Consider the following 17,343-nt stretch of genomic DNA (forward strand, 5'->3'; position numbering starts at 1 on the left):
TAAACAGCTCAAATAATTACTGCAGTTTTACTATGCCCATTTCAAGACTTTTTCCATAATTATTATGAGGTAATTCCGAAGACTCAATGAACAAATTCCCCCCTGCAAGTTTTGTGCACTTCAAGTACACGGCGTTATCTTTTGTGGGCTCATGCGCTCGTTTAATTAATGAGATGATTGGCATACAGCGTCGGGAGGGATCCTACCAGGCTACATTTGTAGAAAACTTTGTGGCTTAGGGCATGTGAGTGATGAAGGCGGGCAGACTTAACGCTCACGTCAGCAGCGCGCTTTCATCAACGTTAAATGGCAATGTGCTGATGAATTATTGCTCCGACTGCGAACCCCCAATCAACCCTGCAGTCAAAAGTTAAAACTGCCTCCCTTAATAATTGGAACAAGTAGCGAGGACTCGCTAGTTCTCATTTAATCAACGACACAAAAGCGATGAATTATGCAACCGCAAACATTTCTTTATTTCTGTCGTAGGTACAGTCTGACTTCCATCAGCTGAAAGAGACGCTTGCCGTGGTGAGCCAGGAGAGAGACGCGGCCCAACAGCAGCGTACCCAACTTCGAGACCAAGTGGAGAACCTGGAACAGGTTCTCAAGGTGAGACGCGTTTCTGATGTCACACATTGAACCTCGAGATGTTCCTGGAGAACTTGGAACAGGTTCTCGAGGTGAGACGTGTTTCTGATGATGTCACACATTGAACCTCGAGATGTTCCTAGCTGGACAATAATCACATTGTTCCTTTTCCTGAAGCAGAAAGACCTTTTAAAGAATAATTTTCCCACATTAGGCCAAATGTGATTTCCATTGTTTGCGTCTCGTCCCGTCCTGCTCGGAAGTGACAGGAAAGCTGCTGCTTTGAATCAAATAGTCTCTGGACTGTAAATCGATAAAGCCAGCTTTTGCTTCTAGAATGTACTGTCAGAGCAATTTGCTGAAATCTTGCAGGGGGTTTTAAAAAAAATAAATAAAAGTGATTTTTCAGTATTCGTAGACAGGCCCTCAGTAGATCTGTAGCTTAGTGGCTCTCAGTGATTATGCAAAGCGGCTGCTGCCTGATTTAGTTTAGGGCACCTCTGAGCCATTCAGAGCAAAAAAAGGCTTTTGGAGACGAGACTGAAAAATTATTGCGGCGTGGCTAAAGTAGTCGTCTCCCAACCCAAAGGTGCGAGATATTGAAGCCCCCCCACTTGACATGCATGTTCGATTTATTAATGAGTCTTTATTATGAGTGCAAAACCATTTATAGTTTTTGGTCCATATTTGGACAGCATATGCACGAGACTGTCAAGGAGAAGCAGCGGCCACAAACAGAGCATGAACAGGCCAAGCAGAAGGAGATCCATCAATTGCAAAAGGTATGGAAAAAAAATACTAATTATAATGGATATATTAACATTTTTTTACTTGCGATATTAAAAAGAGCCAAAAATAGATTTTTTCCTTCAGTGTCATAATATTTTTGTCATTCATTCACTGTCATTCAAATTTATTTAATTTATTTTAATGCATTATTACCTCCACCAGGGCATTATGATCTCCACCATCTAGTTTGGAATGTGATATTTGTGCTGAGTCACCATTGAGCGGAAAATGCTTGTTGCCGCATCGCTTCCTGCTTGGGTTTCTAAAAATGTCCTTTTTGTTGTTAAATTTATATTCCTTTCAAGCTGTCTTTCCTGTAGCCTACACACTTTTTTTTTTTTTTTTTTTTGAGGCGTGTGATGTCTGATATCTTTTAAGCTGCTGTCCCCAATGAACCGAATCCTCCTTGTAATCATTGATTGTAAAATGAACAGGATTCAATACACTCAGTATATTAATTTTATATATAATATATACAAATAATATATATTATATATGTATATTATTATATATATTATTTTTTTTAACGCAGCTTCACAGTATTCAATATGGCTAATTTATACACCATTGGAAAAGTAAAATAAAATTGTGTATCACTTCAATTAAGTGTTCAAGTGTATTAAAATGTCTTCCCACGATTGTGCCTGTACATTAACTACCATGTGTTCAGCCACCTACGTATAATCATAGGGCGCAGATGCTTACATTAATTACGTTCTACTGACTCACTCAGGTAATACAAATTACGTAACCAAAGTGGCAAATAATGTTCTTTGCCTGCACACATGATTGTTATTCATCCCTGATAATTAAAAATTTAGATACTAAAAATTGGTCTTAGTGCAAAATATATGAAAATAGTGACCATTCCAAATGATGCTTCATCCCTATAAGGTTATTAATTTTTTTTTAAATGATCCCAAGTGAGGAAAAGCAAATTCTTCGTTCTTAGTGTTCCTTGCCTGGAAAGATGTGTGACAGTTCATTAAAAGCGTACAAGGCAACTTGTCTCCGTGGCGAGTGGTGTTGACTGCATGTCAGGTGCGCGCTGTCCTCTTGAAGCCCTACGGATCTTGATTATTGTGTCACATGTCAGTGTGTGTCTTCTTCTTTTTCTTCATCCAGGCCCGCCTTCAAGCAGACCGTGACCATGAGCAAGCCGTACAACTGTTAGAGGTAAGTAAAAAAAAATGGTTAGTAGGGGGAGTGTAATCTTAGATCAGTCTGCTAATTCCCACAATGCAACGTTATATTTTGCTTTCATTTCCATTCATATCATCATCTTTAATTTTTACTATAATTTCTTTTTTATTTCTTTGCTTCTGTCCTCCCCCTCTTTTTTATTTTAACAGAACAATCACAGCAGAATGTTTCAGGTATTCTCCCCTCTGTGATTTTTTTTTCCCCCACATATTAAACTAGATCCATTGATAAAAACTAAACGGCAGTACTGTTGTTATATGAATTATTCAATGTCTATAAATTGTATAATCCAGTTACCCCATAGTTAATGTTATATAAGTCGTGTTATATGAGCAGCGGTGCAGACGACTTCACACGTGTACGTGTTGATTAGACTGCGGTGGGATTTTGCACAAAATGCTGCTTTCAGCTCTTAAGGGACATTTTTTTCTAATTGTCTCTCTGATGGAATTAGCACATCTGTAATCTTCTATTTTGAAGACTCGTGTATGTCAATTCTGCATTTCATTTTGCCCTCTCATCATTCTTTTCTGTCAAAGGTCCAGATTTGTGACCTGGAGCAGACATGCGGGTCACAGAGTGAAAACTTCCATCATCTGTCCAAAGAGCTGCTGGAATTCCGTTTACAATCCCATCCCGTGGAAATCCTCCTAAGTAAAGCCCCCGCCAAATCCTTCAATTTTCTCTCGCCGGAGGAGCGGCTCCCTCAAGTTGTTGTCGGATTTGAAACCCAGACAGAAGCAGGTAGCCCTGGGCTTTATTCTTGTCAAATATTCATTTTTCATTAATATTTTGACGATATTTAAAGTAACACCAAAGCTTTGCCGTCTGCTAGCTTGTCGCTAACGCACAATGCAAAATTCCATAATCAAGCTAATGAACGGAAACTGAAACTTTCTGTCTCACTCATACTAATTGTCATGATCCACAAACTGTTATATTCTATTTAATTAGTTACTATTATTGTAAAATACACAATTATAGACTGCGGGGGTGTCGCAAATGGCCATAGTTTGGGCAACGTTGTGGTTACACACTTTGGGCAAATGCATTCGATTAGTCACAGGCTGACCACAGGAGCTCAGTGATACACTGTCACTACCAGCTCTAATTTCCTCCAGCCATTCATCTGTCTGCACTGGTACACTACAATTTGTGTTCCCTGCATTTTTCATGTGTTTAACCCCAAGGACATTGATGGTATTTAAGGACAAATGCGCCGCACGTGCTTGTCGACGGAGCCAAACGGGCCTCGGATGTTGGCCTGCTCACTCACTTTAACAGGAGATCAATAGACGGGCAATGAGACGCAAATGGCTTGCAGGAGGAATGACAGTTGCTCTTTAATTGTGATGGAAATCAATTTCTCCCAGGCGATGAGAGCGCGCCAAACGCACCACCACTGAACTCCAAGTTCTCGCAGTGCCCAAAGCAGACTGGAGACAGGGAAAGCACAGATTGGCCGTCTGTCGAGTCCCGCACCGTGAAAACGGAACGCGCCAGCTGCACTCAGCGGCTGACCCCATCAGCGGTGAGTCTTCAAACCTTGGATTCAAGCCTATTGGTGTCAAGCAAGTATGTAGATGTATGTTTTTCGGGGTTTGTTGTCATGTTACAGATGGAGGATGAACCAAGCCCATCGCCCAGGTCCAAGCCTCGCTACACAGGCCAGGTCCGACTTTGCACTGCCCGATACAGGTGAGGAACCTCAGCTTCTTCATTTGTTGGTTTAGAATCCATCTCTAAAGCGTCAAATTCTTCTTTTAGTTATAATCCCTATGACGGACCAAATGAACATCCTGAAGCAGAGCTCCCTCTTGTGGCTGGGAAGTATTTGTATGTATACGGCAACATGGATGACGATGGATTCTATGAAGGTGATTTTTTTTTTTTATTTGCCTGAGGAAAATTTCTTTTGCTGTCTCAACAACTGACTTTAGAGCTTTGCTATCAAATCTCCAAAGCATTATAACGGGTTCTCAATCAGACGCAATGCTAATCCCCAATAGCGAGCAAGCCTTCGGGGCCGGCGCAGGATGCCGCAGACGCCGTTGCGCTCAGCTGCACTGACTCATTAAAGCTGGAAGGGGAGGGGAGGGGGGGTGGTTGAGATTGCATGGCGGCATGGAGGAGGCGTTGTGGGTTTAACCATGAAGGAGAGAGACCAAGCTGTTGTCAAGATGGGACCTCGGTTTCTTTTAGCTTGATGACTAATCCAGCTGGGCTCGCCTTAATCATAAGCACACGCACGCACACACAGCTTTAACGAGTCACCGGCGGGGTTCCGTGAATGGAAAAAAAAATATGATAGTGAGCTTTTCTGATAACAGAAGAATAATCACAGTCCTTGAATAAGCTGTGAACTGAAGTTGTAGTTCGGCATCTAACCTGCAACAATGCCCAAACCCCCCGAATTAAGACACAACTTCAACCCTCCACTCTCTACTTGTTTTTTAAACATAGGGGAGCTGCTGGACGGCCAGCGAGGACTTGTCCCGTCAAACTTTGTAGAGTTTGTCCAGGACAAGGAGAAGCTGGCCATTCAAGCCGGAGATGGAGAAGATCTTGGCCCGGTCGAACATACACCCCAAGCCTTGATGCCCGTGGATGGAGGTACCGGCCAGGATGTTCTCCTGGGCTCGGCGAACGCCTTGGTACCCTGTAGCAACGGCACGGTTGGCCCCCTGGACCCGGAGGACCTGGCTGAAGACGTTGTGCCTTATCCCCGAAAGATCACTCTGATCAAGCAGCTGGCGCGAAGCGTCATCGTAGCTTGGGAGCCTCCGGTCGTGCCTTTGGGCTGGGGGAACATCTCCGGCTACAACGTGTTAGCGGACGGGGAGATGCGAGCCAGCATACAGTTTGGCGGGCGTACCAAATGCTTACTGGAGAAACTGGACCTGGACGGATGCGTCCACCGCGTGTCGGTACAGAGCGTCACCGACAGGGGCTTGTCGGACGAACTACGCTGCACCCTCTTAGTGGGAGCCAACGTTGTAGTGGCGCCTTGCGGCCTCCGGGTGGATGACATCCAGCGAGACACAGCCGAGCTCTCCTGGTTGCCTAGCAACAGCAACTACGGTCACACCGTCTTCTTGGACGGAGTGGAACACGCGGCGTTGAAGCCGGGGAGATACAGACTACGTTTCTTCAACCTAAAGCCGCTGACGGTGTACAAAGTGTCGGTGGTGGCACAGCCTCACCAGGTGCCATGGCAACTGCCTTTGGAGCAGAGGGAGAGGAAGGAAGCGGGAGTGGAATTCTGCACCCAGGCTGCAGGTCAGCACTACATCACGGAGACTCATGTTTGCATTGATTCATAGTCCCCGATAGACCTTGTCAATATTTCGTACTTAGGATTCAGAAAAGATAGCTGCGTATGCATATTTGTGTTTACGTTCAAGTTTTAACGCAATGTCAATTTGTGTTACCAGCCGCAACATTCGGTAAACCAGCCCAATCCAATAAGCACCCCGGCCACAATCCCTCTCAATTTTATTGACGCTGTTGGCGCACTAACGGAAAAATATCCAAACTGATTTCATTTCTTGTTGGTCAACATCTATATAAAAAAAAATAATCAGCTTGTGTGCCCAATGTTGTGACTGGTGAGTGGGGCTGCACTAAACTACAGATGAGTCCATCTCCTCACTGTGCCATTGTTGTGTATTGTATCTCGTCTAGGTCCAACACCCTATTGCAGAACAGGTCAGAATCAAATATCAAATCCTGAACTGGATTTCACATACATCTCACTTCTGAATGATGGAAGGCAATCTCCAAACGAAATAAAATGCAATTTTGCTCAGCTTTCCTCACGACACATTACTAATGAGCACTAAACCAAGCACCGCCAGATATGATCATGTATAATCCTTATGAGTCATTCTCCTTGCCTGTAGCATAGCCCCGGCCTAACTATTATGTAATTTAAAACAGTGGCAACGTAGTATGAATAGGCATTTGTTTCTGCATACAGTAAATACAGATTTGTATGTCATTAATATCCTGCAAAACAACTTGTTAGTCGTGTTATTTGGCACACCACATGATCACAATACTGCACATTTATTACGTAGCATGCAGTTAGAAATGATCCCATTTAGTTCTTTGGAGACTTCTGCAACCACATCACACCCTTCCTGTGCATGTTGGTGCTTTTGGGGAATGCTTTAGAATCAGTTTCCCGTTTGGATATGGGATATGAAATAATTTAACACGCCTTGTTTTACTTCCCAGGTCCTCCCCTGCCTCCGCAAGATGTGCAGGTGCTCTGTGGGCAGGCACCAGGGGTCCTACAGGTTCGTTGGAAGCCTCCCCCCTTGTCTCCGTCAGGCACGTCCAATGGTGCCAATGTCCTTGGCTATGCTGTCTGCACTAAAGGACAGAAGGTGAGGTGGATTTCTTTTTCCTACTCATCTCTGGTTATGGATGACTCCTCTTCATGCTAAGGTTCTGTGATCAAAACTGGGTCACTCATGACTGTGTATAGGTTTTCAGTATGCTGCTCGTATCTCTAATCTGTCACAATAGCAAAACCGCATATCGTTTCAGTCGGATTCTTGACTTTGCCTCTTCTGCCCTCTGGTGACGACCAGACGGAATCACCTAGATGCTTTTATTCAGTCGGTTGCTTGGTTACAGGTTCACTTGTGTGTGTCTTGAAACCAGATTGCAGAGGTGATGTTCCCAATGGCGGACTACGTAACAGTGGAGATGACGAGGATACAGTGCCTGGAGGCCAGGGAGGTGATAGTCCGGACGCTGTCCGCACAGGGAGAGTCGCAGGACTCCCTCGTGGCCCTCATTCCAAACAACCTGCTCGTGCCTCTACCTCCGCTTCCTCTGCCAGCGCCAATGCATCCCCATCCCCACGGCCAACCTCACCTCACATCTCCTCACCACCCTCACGCCCCCCCACAGCTTCCTGCCCCGCCCCAAGCCCACGGACAGCCGGCCCCACGTCATCCCTACCCCCATGCCCCGCACCCTCAACCGAGAGTCCCTCACCCAGGCGGGCCCCAACAGAACCAGAATCGACCGCCGCACCCTCATCCGCAGCAGCCCCTGCACCTCCACCAAGGTCCCAGGCCCCAGCACCGACTGCCTCTGCAGCCCCACGCCCATCCCCACCCCGTACCTCAGAGACCAGTAAGTGCCAGAGACCTGGATGCCAAAGAGCAAGCTGCCCACCACGGAGCCGCCGTCCCACCTGGTTGGGACCTTGCACGCTCCCCTTCGTCCCAGCCGCCCATACCCATGCAGGGCCACACCCTTGAGCCCCCTCCCCCTGGCAATCCACGTTGCCCCTCCCCTCAGAGGATTCTACCACAACCGAGAGGCACTCTTATCCCAGACAATGTGGCCAAAGCCATCGCCCGGGAAGCGGCGCAGAGGGTGGCGGCGGAGAGCGGCAAGGTCTGACCACACCTGACCACTCCTGGTTGTCACGGCAACACTCCAGTGACACCCTCCTGTCTCACATTTCAGGGGGACCGGAGACCTGTTAGCTACGGCGAACAGGGTCAGTCCTTTCACCAGCATCACTCTGATGAAGACGAGGAAGACGAAGAAGGGTTCCCCCGTCGCCGCCGACGAGGACCTTCGGTCGACGAGTTCCTCCGAGGCTCTGAGCTAGGAAGGCCGGTATGTGAAACGGGACGAGCCTTCTCACAGAATCACCGACCTTACACAAGCGAGAGAGAGGCAAATGTGGCTGGTTGCATGCCAAGTGCCAACGCGACCGTGCCGGCGTCACTGTGTGTGCGTTTGTTTGTCACGCGTGTTTGGTGTGTGCACGTCTGTACGTATGTATGTGGACTTAAACAAGCGGGTCTGTGTGTTTGTGTGTGACTGTCAAAAGCCTCACTATAGTCACAATGAAGATTATCACAGCGAGAGCAGCCGCGGCTCTGACCTGTCTGACATCATGGAAGAGGATGAGGAGGAGCTGTACTCAGAGATGCAGCTGGACGAGGGACGCCGACGCAACTCGCACAACACACCCAAGGTGCAGTTCTTTGCACTTGCTGTACTTAGACTCAAATTTACTGTTGCGAACTGCACAGGCACAGATATTTGACTGCTGCCTTTTCTTGCACTGGATATGTGTTGTTAGCGTGTGTGCCGAGTTTAGGGTAGAGTACAGTGGAACCTCCTAATTGGAGAAGAGAAAAAGAAGAAAAGACAGCATTCCTAACTGTTATAAATATTAGATCAAGACAAATTAGGCACAGTTTCAAAAACTAGGACAAAGTCAAACTACTGACAGACAAGGACCGTGGTGCCTCCGGAAGTTTCATTATTTGCAAATCATCTTTCCCCCATTGAGATGAATAGAGATGCAAACAATCCGTTCCAGCTCGCTTAAAAACACCAAAATTCAACACCAAATTAATTCAATAAATGCACAAACCAAAACGGCCCTTCTTGTTCGTAGGCAAACCAGTTCAACTAATTGTTACTGCCATCTAGTGGTTGGGAGTACCTAAGCCATTTTGACTTTAACATTAAAAGCAGACACCATTATTTCACATCTCCTTCTCTTTGATCCGAATGATTATTCCAGAACCATACACTTTCTTGAAGGCTTGTTTGTGTGTGTTTCTGTGTGCGTCAGCGTGTCTGTGTTTCAGTGTGCCTGTCTGCGAGCGCTGCATGAGTTTGTTTACATACAATTTGTTGGACTATGTCAACGCACATGACTGCATATTGTTCACAAACACTACCGTTGGAAATTGAACTGACGTGTGAATAGTTGCTGTCTTCTGCATTGTAGTCAAACACTCCCTCTAGAGGCCGTCACGACCGGGAGGGCGGGCGAAAGATACATCACGGTGGCTCACAGCCTCAGAGACGACCTCTGATGGTCCCTGCCATCGGTCAGTACAACCCGGGTTCATTTATGTTTACACTAAGGCTCCATGCATGAGATACTTTTAAATGTCTTTCTACTTGCCACATGATTCTGTCTTATTATTATACGTTGTGGCACCTTCTGATTGGTGTTTCCTGTAGAAGTAACCTTTGAGAATAACAATGAGGAAAACATGTCCCGCATCACGGAGAACTATGGCAGAGTAGCTCGGTTCAGGACCGGGTCTTCCCGCAGGCACGGGGGCGGCACCAGGTCTCCCCAGGGTACGTGCTGCAACCTGCAGACTGAGTCTTAGCAAGTTGGCAAACGGCAAGAAGGAGATGGAGACAATTGCGAACGGGGTTGCAAAGGGCTGGAAAGTTTTCTGGTAATTTTTCCACGTCAATAAATTTAGAACCATTTCAGGGTGGAAACTTTTCAGTGTGAGTTCCAGAATTTTGCAACACTACCCGCAAGTGTCTGTTTCTCTTTTGATTCGTACTCACCCTGTCGAATGGCACCATTGAACTGCACAGATGGAAGAGCCACTTAAGTCCACAGTTTGACTGATTGCACCGAGACCGCTCCCCTCACTGCACTGGGCTCCAGATGCCTGCTGAGACCCCCCCTCCTCCCTCTCCCCTTTTTTTGGTTATCACACAAGTGACACTTTTGGAAGCATTTTAGCATGAACTTTTCCGTTTGGTTGGGCATTTGGGGTTTGATGCATCTATTAACAGGATAAAAAAATAATGTATGCTCCCGATCTTGTCTGTGTGTCACTTCCTGTTTTGTCTCACTCATTGACTAGTCCGCAACCAAAAAATACCATCAATGTGTATTTGGCCATTTCAGCATGCTAACAAAGCTGCTGCCACATAATAGCTGATGTCAGCAAAAAAAAACAAAAAAAAAACACTTTTTATTTCTTATTTGTGTGTTGAAGATGGCTACAGGGATCGTCAGTCTCCCACCTACTTTGATGAGTCGGAGCCAGAGGAGGCCTTTCGGGTATTCGTGGCGCTCTTCGACTACGACCCTCTGTCCATGTCCCCTAACCCAGACGCGGCCGATGAAGAGTTGCCTTTCAAAGAGGGACAAATCATCAGGGTGAGAGGTTCACGTTCATATATTGTACTTTACACATATAATGTATTGCCGCCTCTTCTTCACCAGATATTTGGTGATAAAGACACCGACGGGTTCTACAGAGGAGAAGTAAGAGGCAGGATGGGGCTGATCCCGTGTAACATGGTGTCCGAGATACGAGCGGAGGATGATGAAACTATGGATCAACTCATCAAACAAGGCTTCCTACCTCTCAGCACCCCGGTGGACCGATTAGGTACTAAACATCAGATGAATCCCAGTCAATTGATGACTAAATGATAAAAATCATTGATTGTGACTTTCAGAGCAGAACAGAAGAGGCCTCCGTCGAGGTGAGGCCTCCAGGAGGATGGTGGCTTTGTATGACTACGACCCCCGAGAGAGCTCGCCGAATGTTGACGTTGAGGTATCGTAAATCAGTGGCTGAGGATGATAATGTAAAAAAATATATAATGAAAAAAAATTAAATATAAAATAAAATATAAATAATAAAATATAAAAATCAAAAAAATAATACAAAAATAGTAAAATATAAAAATAAAAAACAAATTATGTAAAAATAAAATAAAATAAATCTTTCCCCACTCTGATAGGCTGAGCTGACCTTCTGCACCGGTGACATCATCGCAGTATTTGGTGATATCGATGAAGACGGCTTCTATTATGTGAGTCTTCTCAATGATCATCTTGTATCTCATTTTCGGGCACTGAGTCCTCCCCCCCTCCATAGGGTGAGATCAACGGCCACCGCGGTCTGGTTCCCTCCAACTTCCTGGAAGAAGTGCCTGACGACGTGGAGGTGTATCTGACCGATACGCCCTCCAACTTCCCCCCCGAGGAGCCCGCCAACCGGCTCCCCGCCAACTCTGCCGCCAGCGTCCCGGAGGGCAAACGGGTACACCATCACCATCGCCGCTCTCAGCGCTAAGGCCCTGTTGCTCATCCATTGCCCCCCTCTCCTCTCTTTGATTTCCGTCTCTCGCTTGCTCCACGTGTGTGTGCCTCCATCGTGTGTGTTTCTTGTCCGTGTGGTGGCTGTGGTGACCGACTAACAACCCTCCCGCCTCCCCCTTCCTGCTCTGTCACCGTCGGGAACAAGGGGGCGACCAAAACCAAAAACAATCGAGTGTAACACCTTTCTGAGTCTCAGAGAAAGGAAGAAGCAAAGCCTGACGTGGACAGAGAGAGAAAGAATAGACTCTGCGGGGGGGGAGGGGGAGGGGGACGGGGGGTTCTCGCATGCTTGAGGACTCATTCCTTCCATTTGTACCTCTTTGCACTGAAACACAAAAATCTCATTGTGGTTATTGTGTATGGCAACAATAATGACAAGTGCTTTAATAACACCTACACTGAACAACAAAAAAAATCATTGGAGGAAAACAAACAAAAAACAAAAAGCATGCCTTTTTCATACAGTTCCATTTTCTAATGACTCTTGACTGTTGTGTTTCCCGAAAAGAGGCTTTGTTTCTTTTGTGTTTGTTGCACACACATCAATCTATTTTTCAGCTCTGTTTTGAGGCCAAAATTAACGGAAGCACTGAGACATCCCGACTGTATTGTTACAAAGGAACAATAAAAGAAATGAGAAGAAAGAGAGAAAAAAAAATTGGATATTAAAAACCTTTTTTTGGCGCTCTCTGTGTTGTTGTGTGTGTCAATGTTTTCATTGTGGTGCATTGTGGTCTGTGGGTTCTTTCTGATGGTGACTTACGCTGCTACATTTTTTTCCTTATTTTTTTTTCATTTTCTCCCTCTCACCCTGCTTGTCCAAAATAAAAAAAAAAATAAAAAAATCATCTCACCCCCCTACAGTAAGTCAACAACTTGAGATACCAAACTAGCAGCTCAAATGCGCTCCAGCTTGAGGTCACAGATGTTTTTTTTTCTTTGGAAATAACACGATACTGTCTCCCAAACAAAAGTGTGCATCAGGCTAACGCATTTAGAAGACAAGCCCTGGTATCTCCAGTTGTGCCCTTGGGTGTTGTACTTGATGAGTTCCATCATGGCCGACTGGTGGCGGACTCTTCCGGCTTTGTCAAAAAACTTCTTCCTCAGTGTTTCCACAACCTTTATCCTTTTGTTCAAACATACAAATTTTGAATAGACGTCTCCTGAGATAGGTTCCAGCTCAAAATGAACATCTGACCCTTCTATGTGGACTGTTTTCTGTTAAAACAATCACGACCTCTAGGAACTTGGAGACAACATTGTACTCTCCAACACGTCCTTGCTTTCCTCCCCATGGCATCTCTCCTCAGATCACCACGGAAACGCTGGTGGATAACGACGTCACGCCCGTCCGGGCGCCGTCCCCGATCGTCCGCCCGCTGCTGCCGGGCACCATGCGACCCCTCAGCCCGACGAGAGGACCAACCAGCCTTCCCCTGGACCTGCGGGACCATCAAGATTTTGCAAACAAAAAAAAGAAAGGACTCCTCTCCAAGGGGAAGAAGTTACTCAAGCGACTGTCCCCTGCCAAATAAAGATGTACAGTGTAGCCGCTCGACATTCTGATTTTCTCTGGGACTGAGCTTCGTTCAGTTCCTCTGTTTTCCAAATCGATGACGTTCTGTATAGTGCCAAAATCGACCACAAAAAACACATTACTGTGATGTATTTTTAATCAAGAGATTCTTTTCATGACATATATTTCATTTTTGCTGAGAAACTATACATGCAGGGTACCTGGGAATGGTTACATACCGTGTCCTGTATATTTTGCTTGGGTTGAAAAAGTGATACAAGCTGCTAACGTGACGGGCTCTATTTTTTGTCACGACGTAAATCTAGCGTGGCGTGTAGCGTATATGCGCAGGCTGGCGGATCTGCGAGCGGGAGGGCTGCGCCGACGAGGGAGTGATCACAGTCGCCCTCAAATTAACCAAAATCGAGTGAGAACACCTGTTTTTAGACGTGATCTGAACGCTCATACTTAGCCCAAGGACACAGATTGGTAAAAACCCGTCTGCCAAATTGCCAAACACGCCTTAGACCGAAACAACAATCAGGCGCAGGTGCGTCCCCGACGGAAATAGAGCCCAAAGGCTTTATTCAGTGCAATATTGTATACAGGCGGTAGCATACGTGGTAAGGAAAGAGTTATTAGGAATGATTTGAAATCATGATGCATTCATGCAAAAAGAGCTTTTGGAGCACCAGGCGAGCCTCTCAGTGGCCTTTACCAAAACAGCATGTGTGACGTTTCTTGTTTGAGTTGTTTTGTCATCTTTGAAAGTCAAATCAGTTGGCTTCATAATTATTTGTACAATGACATCATTGGAGCTTCAAATCAAAAATGTAATCACTTTGTGTTTACATTGAAATATTTTATGAACCAAACTGTTTTTTGACGTGATTTGAAGGAATGACAATGTCTTATTCGATGCAAAATGTCTTCTTTTGTTGCACAAGGTTGTATGACGCTTACAAAGTAATATGTTTTATGTGCTGAATTTTTTTTAAATGCTTTTTTCTTCATATCAAACGTTGTCAAGTGATGTAATTCATTTGTCATCATATTGGCAAAAATATTTAATACAAGCAGAAGGCCACGTTAAAACCTTGTTAAATGGACAAATGGGTTGGTTGTGTGAGTAAAAAAAAAAATCACTTCTTTTAAGTGAAGTTTTTCTAGCTGAGATTTATTTACCCCGTTTTCCTTATACCCTTATACACAATCTTGCGCTGTTTATTAGGTAATAGTAAACAAGGCACCCATGATTGTTAACCAGCTCACTCGTAAAGAGGCAAGTCGCCGGGTGCTGGTGCAATCCATGGTAGGAGCCGTGGTTCGCGCCATGACAACGGCAGTTGACATGGAGACAGCTCGTTGCACTGCAAGCATCCTCCACAGCCTGTCACATCAGAGTGAGGGACTGCAGGCCACATTCAAGTCCGGATACCAGCATTTGTCTGGATGCTGAGGTACAATGATTTTATCTGGAGTACGAAACATTCATGTTTGAGTCTAGCATACAGTACATATCACTGATCTATTTTTCCCCAAAATTCATGGATATTTTTCTCGTGAAATAGTAGCTTGTGAGCTGCCCCATGAAACCATATGCCTCACTAACGTAGAGGGTGTAAGGGTTAGCACTTTCACTTTGAATCCAAAGATCTGAGTTCACGTCTCAATGGGACCTCAACTATTTTGGCATTTCTCCTAGTCGGTTGTGAGCTGCTTGATGAAACCATATACCTTCCACGCTGTAGTCACCATGTTTGCATAGTGTAGTGGTTAGTGCGCTGCACTTTGGACCCACTGATGTGAGTTCAAATCTCATTGGGATCCTAAGCTTTTTATGCTGGAAATTTTTGCAACATAGTTGCTTGGTGCTGCCCCATAAAACCATCTATTAGCTATTCGCTTGTTAGCTGCTCAATAAAACTATATCCCTTTCACACTATTCAAGCCAGTCTTCCATAGTCTAGTGGTTAGTGCTATGCACTCTGAACCCAACAAACCTGGTTCGAATCTCAGTGAGACCTGAAGTTTTTATCCTGGAAAAATTTGCAACAGAGTTGCTCGTGTGCTACCCCAGAAAACCACTTTGGCATTTATCTATTCTTAGCTACTAGTCGCTTGTTCGCTGCTTGATAAAACCATACACCTTCCACAGAATACAAGCCAGTCTTCCATTGTGTAATGGTTCGTGCTCTGCACTCTGAACCCAGGGACCCCGGTTCGAGTCTCAGGGAGACCTCAAGTATTTTATCCTGGAAATGTTTTCAACATAGTTGCTGGTGTGCTACCCCATAAAACAGGGGTGTCCAAGTCGCATTCCTCCATGTTTTCCAAGTTTCCCTTGTTAAACACACCTGATTCAATAATCAGGCTCCTGCAGAACGTGAGGATGAACTGAAAGTCCCAATGATCGTGAGCAGCAGGGGGGGCCCCATTTCAACCCCTTACACTGAGTGCCAAGCAGGGAAGAAATGGGTACCATTGTTATAGTCACTGGTATGACTCGGCTGTGGGTTTGAACCCACAACCTCCCAATCTCAGGGCGGACACTCTCCTCTTAGGCCACTGAGCTGGTAAGCACTTGTATCGTAGTATAACACTTATAGTCGTTTTTAAATAACGTGTATACCTATATACGCCTAAATATTGTTATCCAATATATCTACTACAATTTCACATTAGATTGCTGGTTTGGAATTTGCTTTTAATATTATTATTTTTAATAAACATAGTTGCTTGTTGCTGCCCCATAAAACCATCTTTAGCTATTCGCTTGTTAGCTGCTTGATAAAACTATATACCTTTCACACTATACAAGCCAGTCTTCCATAGTCTAGTGGTTAGTGCTATGCACTCTGAACCCAACAAACCTGGTTCGAATCTCAGTGAGACCTGAAGTTTTTATCCTGGAAAAATTTGCAACAGAGTTGCTCGTGTGCTACCCCAGAAAACCACTTTGGCATTTATCTATTCTTAGCTACTAGTCGCTTGTTCGCTGCTTGATAAAACCATACACCTTCCACAGCTTACAAGCCAGTCTTCCATTGTGTAGTGGTTAGTGCTCTGCACTCTGAACCCAGGGACCCCGGTTCGAGTCTCAGGGAGACCTCAAGTATTTTATCCTGGAAATGTTTTCAACATAGTTGCTGGTGTGCTACCCCATAAAACAGGGGTGTCCAAGTCGCATTCCTCCATGTTTTCCAAGTTTCCCTCGTTAAACACACCTGATTCAATAATCAGGCTCCTGCAGAACGTGAGGATGAACTGAAAGTCCCAATGATCGTGAGCAGCAGGGGGGGGCCCCATTTCAACCCCTTACACTGAGTGCCAAGCAGGGAAGAAATGGGTACCATTGTTATAGTCACTGGTATGACTCGGCAGGGGTTTGAACCCACCACCTCCCAATCTCAGGGCGGACACTCTCCTCTTAGGCCACTGAGCTGGTAAACACTTGTATCGTAGTATAACACTTATAGTCGTTTTTAAATAACGTGTATACCTATATACGCCTAAATATTGTTATCCAATATATCTACTGCAATTTCACATTAGATTGCTGGTTTGGAATTTGCTTTTAATATTATTATATTTATTAAACATAGTTGCTTGGTGCTGCCCCATAAAACCATGTTAGCTATTCGCTTGTTAGCTGCTCGATAAAACTATATACCTTTCATACCATACAAGCCAGTCTTCCATAGTCTAGTGGTTAGTGCTATGCACTCTGAACCCCAAAAACCTGGTTCGAATCTCAAGGACACCTCAAGTATTTAATTCTGGAAAAATTTGCATCATAGTTGCACGTGTGCTGCCCCAGAAAACCATTTTGGCATTTATCTATTCTTAGCTACTGTTCGCTTGTTCGCTGCTTGATAAATCCATACACCTTCCACAGCATACAAGCCAGTCTTCCATTGTGTAGTGGTTAGTGCTCTGCACTCTGAAGCCAGGGACCCCGGTTCGAATCTCAGGGAGACCTCAAGTATTTTATGCTGGAAAAGTGCTGGTGTGCTACCCCATAAAACCATATACCTCCCTAAACCTTAGGGTTAGGAGTTAGTGTTAGGGTTAGAGCTCAGGTTAGGGTTAGAGCTGGGTTTAGGGTTGGAGCTAGGGTTAGGGTTAGAACTAGGGTTAGAGCTAGGGTTAGAATTTGAGCTAGGGTTAAGGTTAGGGTTAGAGCTAGGGTTAAGGTTAGGGTTAGAGCTAGGGCTAGGGTTAGAGCTAGGGTTAGGGTTAGAGCTAGGGTTAGGGTGAGAGCTAGTGTTAGGGTTAGAGCTAGGGTTAGGGTTAGAGCTAGAGTTAGAGATAGGGTTAG

The 17,343-nt window shown here is 45.2% G+C and overlaps 1 protein-coding gene across 10 annotated transcripts in view; it reads left to right on the forward strand.

Moving 5' to 3' along the window:
- Window positions 1-14,042, forward strand: part of rimbp2a (RIMS binding protein 2a) — a 28,853-nt gene extending 14,811 nt beyond the window's left edge. For 2 of the 10 annotated variants that reach the window (XM_049737877.2, XM_049737883.2), the window contains 22 exons: window positions 490-612; window positions 1,287-1,373; window positions 2,506-2,556; window positions 2,733-2,756; window positions 3,123-3,327; window positions 3,957-4,114; window positions 4,202-4,281; window positions 4,351-4,460; window positions 5,047-5,862; window positions 6,268-6,291; window positions 6,823-6,974; window positions 7,255-8,001; window positions 8,074-8,229; window positions 8,447-8,593; window positions 9,362-9,464; window positions 9,601-9,723; window positions 10,386-10,549; window positions 10,616-10,784; window positions 10,855-10,955; window positions 11,143-11,214; window positions 11,280-11,444; window positions 12,817-14,042. In XM_049737877.2, coding sequence (XP_049593834.1) covers window positions 490-612; window positions 1,287-1,373; window positions 2,506-2,556; window positions 2,733-2,756; window positions 3,123-3,327; window positions 3,957-4,114; window positions 4,202-4,281; window positions 4,351-4,460; window positions 5,047-5,862; window positions 6,268-6,291; window positions 6,823-6,974; window positions 7,255-8,001; window positions 8,074-8,229; window positions 8,447-8,593; window positions 9,362-9,464; window positions 9,601-9,723; window positions 10,386-10,549; window positions 10,616-10,784; window positions 10,855-10,955; window positions 11,143-11,214; window positions 11,280-11,444; window positions 12,817-13,041 — 4,002 coding nt within the window. In that variant the 3' untranslated portion in view covers window positions 13,042-14,042. Of the gene's footprint in view, window positions 1-489; window positions 613-1,286; window positions 1,374-2,505; window positions 2,557-2,732; window positions 2,757-3,122; window positions 3,328-3,956; window positions 4,115-4,201; window positions 4,282-4,350; window positions 4,461-5,046; window positions 5,863-6,267; window positions 6,292-6,822; window positions 6,975-7,254; window positions 8,002-8,073; window positions 8,230-8,446; window positions 8,594-9,361; window positions 9,465-9,600; window positions 9,724-10,385; window positions 10,550-10,615; window positions 10,785-10,854; window positions 10,956-11,142; window positions 11,215-11,279; window positions 11,445-12,749 lie in introns of all 10 variants that reach the window. The other 8 variants (XM_049737880.2, XM_049737881.2, XM_049737878.2 and 5 more) reach the window with 8 other exon arrangements.
- The last annotated feature ends 3,301 nt before the right edge of the window (window positions 14,043-17,343 follow it).

The sequence above is a fragment of the Syngnathus scovelli genome, chromosome 13 (genome assembly GCF_024217435.2).
Source record: "Syngnathus scovelli strain Florida chromosome 13, RoL_Ssco_1.2, whole genome shotgun sequence".
Lineage (NCBI taxonomy): Eukaryota > Metazoa > Chordata > Actinopteri > Syngnathiformes > Syngnathidae > Syngnathus > Syngnathus scovelli.